The sequence below is a fragment of the Arachis hypogaea genome, chromosome 19 (genome assembly GCF_003086295.3).
Source record: "Arachis hypogaea cultivar Tifrunner chromosome 19, arahy.Tifrunner.gnm2.J5K5, whole genome shotgun sequence".
NCBI classification, from domain to species: Eukaryota; Viridiplantae; Streptophyta; class Magnoliopsida; order Fabales; family Fabaceae; genus Arachis; species Arachis hypogaea.
In genome coordinates, this window is record NC_092054.1 from 113229244 (window position 1) to 113237718 (window position 8475).

Consider the following 8475-nt stretch of genomic DNA (forward strand, 5'->3'; position numbering starts at 1 on the left):
CTGGGTAGGCTACTGGTTTTGGCACTAGAGATATGGACAGGTCTGCTGGTATGACAGAGTTCCAGGTTGGTCAGCAGTTTCAGGACAGAGATGAGGCCCTGTTGAGTGTGAAGACTTACAGCATCCGCCGAGGGGTATAGTACAAGGTAGTTGAGTCTGACTATCGCCGGTATGTGGGAAAGTGTTCTGAGTTTGGGAATGGGTGCACATGGTTGATTCGGTTGAGTCTCCGGCAGCGCAAGGGCATCTAGGAAGTCAAACGGTAAAACGGACTGCATACGTGTCTCACCACCTCTATCTCCAGCGACCATAGGCGTTTGGATTATCATGTGATAGCGACATTCATTATGCCAATGGTGAGGGTTGATGCATCCGTCAATATCAAGGTGCTCCTAAATGCCACCGCCGCACACTTTGGTTTCAGGCCGATGTACAGGAGGATCTGGATGGCGAAGTAGAAGGCTGTTGCCGTCATCTATGTTGACTGGGATGAGTCGTACAACGAGCTCCCTAGGTGGGTGTTAGGAGTCCAGTTGACCATGCCTGGTTCAGTAGCAGTCCTTCGGACATGCCCTGTTCGAGTTGGGGGCCAGTTGGACGAGTCTCAGGCTTATTTTCATAGGCTGTTCTGGACGTTCCCACCTTGTATCGAGGCATTCCGTCATTGCAAGCCGTTGGTGAGTATTGACGGCACCCATCTATATGGTAAGTATGGGGGAACGTTGTTTGTCGCAATTGCACAGGACGGGAACTCCAACATACTCCCCGTGGCATTTGCACTAGTTGAGGGTGAGAATGCTGATTCGTGGTCCTTCTTTCTCTCTCACCTCCGTCAGCACGTGACACCGCAGCCAGGTCTGCTAGTTATTTCGGACAGGCATAACGGCATCAAGGCCGCGCTTGAGGCTCCTGATGGGGGATGGCTACCTCCGGCAGCATACCGAGCATTCTGTATTCGACACGTAGCAGCCAATTTCGCCCTCACCTTCAAGGGCAAGGATGCTCGGAGGCTTCTTGTGAATACCGCATATGCAAAGACCGAAGTGGAGTTCGATTACTGGTTTGACATTCTGTGCTTTGAAAATCCGGCAATATGCGACTGGGTGAACAGGATTGAGTATTCGTTGTGGACATAGTATTGTGATGAGGGGCGCAGATTCGGGCACATGACTACCAATATCTCTGAGTGTGTGAACTCAATTCTTAAGGGTGTTAGGAACCTCCCTGTGTGCTCGTTGGTGAAGGCCACATACGGCAGGTTGGCTGAACTATTTGTCCGCAAGGGGAGGGAGGCACAGGCACAGCTGGGTAGCGGACAAGAATTCAGTCAATACCTGGTAAAGTGTATCGAGGCCAATCTGAAGACGGCTAGGTGCTTCACGGTGACTGTATATGACAGGATAACTCGGAGTACACGGTGGCAGAGACGACTCCGTCTGGTTCGTTCTCACTGGGAAGCTACAGGGTCTCACTAGGTTCTCAAACATGTGATTATGGGTACTTCCAGGCACTTCATTTCCCATGTCTGGACGCATTGGCATGCTGTGCCTACTCACGTGTTACTTGGCAGCCATACGTCCACTCGGTGTATCGACTTAGTTCGGTTTTCAGTGTATATCAGATGGGATTCACTCCTCCCATCCCGGAGGGTTTCTGGCCACCTTATGACGGCCCGACTGTTATACCGGACCCGAATATGAGGCGTGCGAGGGAGGGTCGTCCGAGGTCCACTCGGATACGGACTAATATGGATGAGGCAGATCCAAACCGGCCCAAGAGATGTGGCCTCTGTAGGCAACCCGGACACACTTGCCGGAGCTGTCCACAGGTCCAGTGTGATATTGATAGTTATGTTTGGATTTGTGTTCTACTTTGTATTACTTTGATCATCTGTACTTTTTTTCTAGAAAAAGATGTACTTGGTTTCCTAACTAGTAAGTTTTCTGTGTTGATAAATCCGTCTCGTAGAAGTCATTACAATTAGATGTGTTTACTATTATGGAAATAAAATACATAAGGAAAATACACATTTTCTCACGGTGACTAAAACACAATAATGCAATGTTAAACAAACTTTTGCATGATTTGATAGACAAACAAAATAAAATAGAACAACGATAACGAAACGACACAACATACAACAAAGATACGGAAATGACATATATAACGATACACAAATCATCTAAAAAGGTGCGACCCCGTGCCACAATAGCGTGGAACTCGTGCCCTATGACCTCTACGGATAAGGGGCTCCTCGTCCTCGATCTCGTCCTCCTCGTCCTCCAGGGGTGGTGACACGCCAAGCGCCAAGGGTGTATTGGTAAATATTCTCTTCAAGAAAACTGCGTTGTAAGTATAGCTCTACCAACAACAATCCTCGGGGGTCAAATTTAGAAGAGGGATTTGGTTGTGACAAGTTCAACCCCAATAGAAATAACCGAAGTATTCAAACCTCGGGTCGTCTCACAAGGAATGGGCAATCATGTGCTTCGACATTGGTTAGAAATCCGGGGTTGTGAGTTATAAGCATGAAAATAAATGGGAATCTTAACAAACAAGTAATCTTAAAATGCAACAATTAATTCAATCAACTAAGCAAAACATAAGCACTTTCAATGAATAAACAACATTCCACTTAATTCTATTGTAACCCAAACAAGAGACTACAACTAAAGCAATTGGTTGAGAAAGTTGATTTCAAGTATGAATAATAAAGGTAACTCTTGGCTAGGTTCGAGAATTGGGATCACCATCCTTGTCTAACAACTATACCTTGACAATTATAAGGAACCAAGCTCATTAAGTCTACTCTCAAAGTCTTAAGTACGTGATATCTACCCCTAGACTTGAAGTATGTCAAATGGCCCTGATCACATCAACCCATAAGTCCCAACCTACCTACTAATTAGATTAGTAGTGGGTTGGCGTCAATGAGTATCAAATTGACCACCTAGGGCTCCCAAATCATCAAATCCATTAGACCCAATGACTCAAGTTTACCCAATTTCCTTGACCTAGGCCAAGAGTGAAAAAGACTACTCCATAATCAAAGTAAACAATTCATCAAACACTTGGTAAGCACTAACAAAAGGCATGTTCAAAATAGCAATTAAATTGAATTCTACAAATACCCACTAACAATTATCAACATACAATCATCCAAACTACTAGACTAAACATAGAAATCATCAATGTAACATTAACAAGTCAAGATTCATAACATTCATGAAATGGGTATAAAATGATAATTGACAAGAATTCATAAACTATCACAAGATATAAGCAAAATTGTAACAAGAAATTCAAATTGAACAATTAAAACTAGTAATTAACAAGATCCAAGTCACAAATCAACAAGGGAAGATCAAATTAAAACTAGATCTAGAGAGGAACAAGGGTTTCTCCCTCTAGAATAACCAAAGAACCAAAAACTAGCTAAAAATTATGTCCTAGTGTAAAATTAGTGATCTCCCTCTTTCCCCTTGTATCCTTGGGTCTTTTTCCATGCAGAAATAGCTTGAAATTGGGCCTAATGAGCCTCAGAAATCGCCAGGCATGATTTCCTTTAATGAGGTCACGTGCAGCCTTCCACGCGTGCGCGCCATGCGTGCGCGCGCGGCGATTGCTCTTGCGATCTACGCGTGCGCGCCAAGTGCGCGTGTGCGTCGATAAGAATCTCCTGATTCGCACAGATGCGTCCATCCTTGCACGCCGCTTCCAACCCATCCCATCAACGCTTGCGCGTGGAGTGCGCGAGCGCGCTGATGCTGCTTTCCCAAGATCTCAATTCTTCATGTTCCTCCCTTTTGTACATGCTTTCTCCCTCTCTTCTAAGTCATTCCTACCCTATAATTCCTGAAATTACTCAACAAATACATCATGGCATCGAATGATAATAGAAGAGGATTAAAATATGGAAATTTTAAGGCAAAATAAGCATGTTTTACATTATAGAGCAATATTGGGAAGTGAACACAAAACCATGCATTTCTTGTGGATAAGTGTGAGAAATATTGATAAAATCCCTCAAAATAAGCACAAGATAAACCACACGATCGGGGTTTATCAAATCTCCCCACACTTAAACCAGGCATGTCCTAATGCTTAAAATGAAAAGACCAAAGATCATGGTGAGAAAGGTTTTATGAAATGCAAACTACCTAAGTGGATGCACGCAACTAATGTAAGATCATCCATCTACTTGGTCAAGAGTAAATCTATCCTTCAAGAATACATGTGAGCATATAGGGTGAAAATAGTATGCAATTTATGAATCCTACCAAATTGAATATCACTAAAGAGTGCATATGACTTGCTAAATGAACGCTTGTGAAAGCCGGGAACAAGCATTGAGCATCAAACCCTCACCGGAAGTGTATCCGCTCTATTCGCTCAAGTGTCTAGGGTTCGTCACTCAATCTCCTCCTAATCATACTTTCCAAGATTTGTCTTTCATCTAATAATCAACAATTACTTAATGCATGCTTACAAGTATCATGAGGTCTTATTCATGGGTTGTAACGGGACTAGGGTGAAGGTAAGGATGTAAATGGTCAAGTGGGTTTAAAATTTGAGTCCTTGATTAACCTAGGATCCACTAGACACATAGAACAACCTATACAACTATAATATATTCCTAGCTACCCTTGAATTTTACCCTTTTTGCATACTCATGCATTCTTTTCAATTCACACCCATATGCATTGTTTTTATTACTCTATCTCGGGGCGTCTTTGTCCCCTTTCATTGCTTTCTTTCTTCTTCTTTTTTTTTTTTGTAAGCATCCTCCTTTGTTGCGGTTTCTTTGTAAACCCAAGCGTCAATACATACAGTTTAATCATCCGCCACATGAGCATGTTCCCGAAATCTTAGAATTTTTCAATTGCACTACAATTATATACCTACATATCTACCCGAATTTTTCAAGTATACCTTCCTAATTGAATGCTACACATCCTAACTTACCTAAGCCAATCAAGGATTCAAATTCAGGGACATTCATAGTTTTTCACTTAGGGTTGTTGATGTGCTCTATTTAAGAACAAAAGGGTTTATCAAAAGCTCAAAATTGGTTAGCAATGGTAGATATAAGGGTTAAGGCTATTTGGGAGGAGTGACTATTGAATTGATGGCCTCAATCATGTAAATGCATTCATACAGAAAGCAATGGACATATAGAATCAGACAAAGCAAGGATCACACTCATAGAGAGAGAGATATGCACACAAGAATGGAAATAATGGTTAAAAGATGTAACTATGCAATAGGCTCAAAACTTTTATTCTTGTGTCCTTAGCTCAATTACTATGTTCCAAAATACATTCTTAAAGCAAGTTTACTGCAAAAATTTTTAGAATTTTTGGTAGGTCACCTAGAACACAGTTTCTTGGAAAGAAAGTTATTTTTTGACCAAGTAACGCTATAGAAACTAACTATCATGCAAAGGGTATTTACAAGCAAAACTAACTACACATGAAATATATAAAAAGAAAAATAAATCCATGGGTATTGAGGGGAAGAAAACGTTACCCATGGAGATCGGTCGGACGACCTCCCCACACTTTAGAAATTAGCACGATCTTCTGTGCTACGAATAATACACAAGGGACGATCAGGACCGGAGCCTTCACTATCCCCTTCATCAGAGCTCCCATCACTCGGGTCTGAGGTGGATGTGAATATTTCGGGTTCCTCCATGCTAGGGGTAACAAAACCCAGAAGCGTCTTGATGTAAGTATATCGGCGGTGGTTGCGCCGCTCATATCTATCAAGTTTCCGGTGAAGATTTTCTATCCTTTGATGTGTGGATCTCAGTGGTGGTGATGATGAGCTAGAAGGAAAAAGAAGTGGCGGGGCCATGTCGAGGCTTGGTTTGTTCATGGGAATGTGTAGGTATTTTCCGCTTGGGACCACATCGCCCTTAGCCGGAACCATAATCTTCTTATCCTTGGCGTCCTAAGAAACACCCGCAGCAGCAACTAAGTCAGACACCAATGCTGAAAATGGCAAATTACCCCGGTCGTGAACTTGACTCATCGCTTGCTTGACAAGAGGCGGAATGTTCACCGGCTTCTCCGTGAGAACACACCAAACAAGCAAGGCAAGGTCCGCCGTGATGGACGACTTGTGGGTGCTAGGCAGCACATAGTGGGATAGGATTTGGGCCCAAGCTCTAGCTTCCACAGTGAGGAAGCGAGCGTCAATGCTCTTGGGCCTCATCTGGAGTCGACCATGGATCCAAAATCCTTCTGGTTCAGCAATGACTCAGAGAATCGAGTCCCAGTTGAATCCATACTTCTCACGCTGACGTAAGACTTCTTGGTAGCCATCCATGTCACTTGGCACTGGTAGGACATTAAGCACTTGCTGAATAGCCTCTTCTGAAACTGAGACTTGCTTTCAGCGCATGTACATCGATTGAAGAGAGGGAAGATGGTAGTTGGTATAAAGTTCTTCCACCCAAGAGAGGTTGATTTCTCTTGGTTTTCGCAAAAGAAACTCCCATCCTCGCTGTTCAATGCGGGGCAAAATATAAGGAGCAACCTTGTCCGGCGGAGCGAGTAGATGCTCGGGGTGATAGTTCCTTACCGCTATGGAGGGGAACATAAGTTCACAGAAGCAGTTAGGGAACCTTGAAGGATCTTTCGCCGGCTTGCCTTTGTCATTCTCATCAATAGGAGCGGGTGTCTTTCCTTTCTTCGATAGGGGTTTGGCTCCTATTGAAGAACGCACCTTAGAATTTGATTTTTGGGGTGCCCTCTTTGCGGCCGGTTTCCTTGGAGCTATCTCTTTGCCTTTCTTGGTGGCCATCCTAAAAAGGGAGAGAAAGAAGGAAAACATTAAACCCAAGAATCGATTTCACAAAAGACATGCAAGTGAATTGTAATGCCCGTGGTAGATGTAAAAGCAAGGGTCATAACACTTGGCATGGGATGCAAGAGGGGGTAATGCATGCAATGGCATGAGAAGAGTAGTCTCAAGCATCCATAATAAAAAACAAGTCATGTTCAATGATATCTAATTGGCAAGTATCAACTCTAAGCACACAAGTTAGACTCAATGCATTTAAGGAAAAGCAAGTGAATGAGGAAGGAGCACCAAATGGATAAATATATGGCTAATTTGAGCCAAAATGGTATATGTGCATTTCCTCGAATACTTAGCGTGCAATAATCAAGCAATGAGCAATTATGAGATACTAAACCAATTCAAAGCCCAAAATGGAACATTAATCATCACACAGACATCACACAATGGTAAAAGAGTGACAAAAGATCTAGTAATGCAACTAAGCTCAAATTCAACATCCATGGAGAAATAAAGAAAAGAAAAGGAAAATAAGCAAACAAAAAGCAAGAAACATCGTCATGCAAGTAAAAGAGAGACTAAAGTAAAGCAATAAGAAGCAACTAACTAGAAGAAATAATATGAGGGAAAATGGAAGTAAAGGAAAAGAAGAAACAAAACCTTGATGAGTATGAAGGAACAAAGTTGAACCTTCTTTTGTGAGGATGAGAGGGAAAATAGGAGAAGTGTAGTGCTACCGGAAAGAGTGGTTGTCACCGGTGAGTGGCCGGAGACAATGGTGGTGGATTGTGGAAGAAGAAGAAGAGAAGGAAAATGATGGATTGAGAAGAGAAAAAAACTAAAGAAGAGAAGGGGTTGAGAGAAAGGAAAATAGGGCAAGGCGCGAAGGCCTTAAATTGACTCGCGCAACCGGCGCGCGCGCGCAAGGTGCGCTGGCGCGTCAGTGAGAGTGCTAACAGATGGCGCGGGCGCGTCAGTGGCGCGCGCGCACAAGAGAGGTTGTGCCTCAGGCACAAAAGTGGCACAAAGTTAGCACAAGTCTCTGGTTTTTGTACTAGAGTGAGTCAGTGAGGTAGGCGCGCGGGCGCGCACCCTGCGCGGACGCGTGCTTGAGGTGTTTCACCACTGGCGCAGAAGCACACTATGTGTGGACGCATTGGTTTTGGCACAAGGTTGGCCCAATTGTGGCACAACTCTCTGGTTTTTGTACCAGAGAATTCATATTCGCCATAGGCGCGCGCGCGCACCGTGCGCTAGCGCGTCGATGGTTAAATTGCCAGTGTGCGTGAAGGCGGCATGTACGCGGACGCATGAGTGCCTGGCGCGAGTTGGGCACGAAGTGGGCATAACTCTCCGGTATTTGGCCCAAAAGTGGGGATTTGCTACCGGCGCGCGCGCGCACTGTGCGTTGGCGCGTCGGTGCCCTTTTTCAAAGAACAAATTTTTGTTTTCTTTGCTTTTGCACACCCTATCTACAAGAGCATTCTTCCTACCCAATAAAATCAGCAAAACTAACATTCCTATGCATTCAATCAGTCATCAAACGATCACAAAACTCACAAGAAATTAAGAATACTAAGAAGATGGTATAAACAATGGGAGATTTTACCATGGTGGGGTGCCTCCCACCAAGCACTTTTCTTTAACGTCCTTAAGTTGGACGGTCCT

At 43.7% G+C, this 8475-nt stretch overlaps 1 protein-coding gene across 1 annotated transcript; it reads left to right on the plus strand.

Annotated features, from left to right (window-relative positions):
- The first annotated feature begins 1166 nt into the window (after positions 1–1166).
- On the plus strand, positions 1167–1984 carry LOC114925960 (uncharacterized). Its single transcript, XM_029295760.1, has 2 exons — positions 1167–1337; positions 1400–1984. The coding sequence occupies exons 1-2, from the start codon at positions 1167–1169 to the stop codon at positions 1982–1984; spliced, it is 756 nt and encodes a 251-aa protein (XP_029151593.1).
- The last annotated feature ends 6491 nt before the right edge of the window (positions 1985–8475 follow it).

Bases quoted from the DNA above. Each gene is read 5' to 3' on its own strand.
- LOC114925960 (XM_029295760.1), top strand. From the start codon at position 1,167: ATGACTACCAATATCTCTGAGTGTGTGAACTCAATTCTTAAGGGTGTT. The intron at 1,338-1,399 runs GTAAAGTGTATC...TGTATATGACAG, and splicing joins AAGAATTCAGTCAATACCTG to GATAACTCGGAGTACACGGT.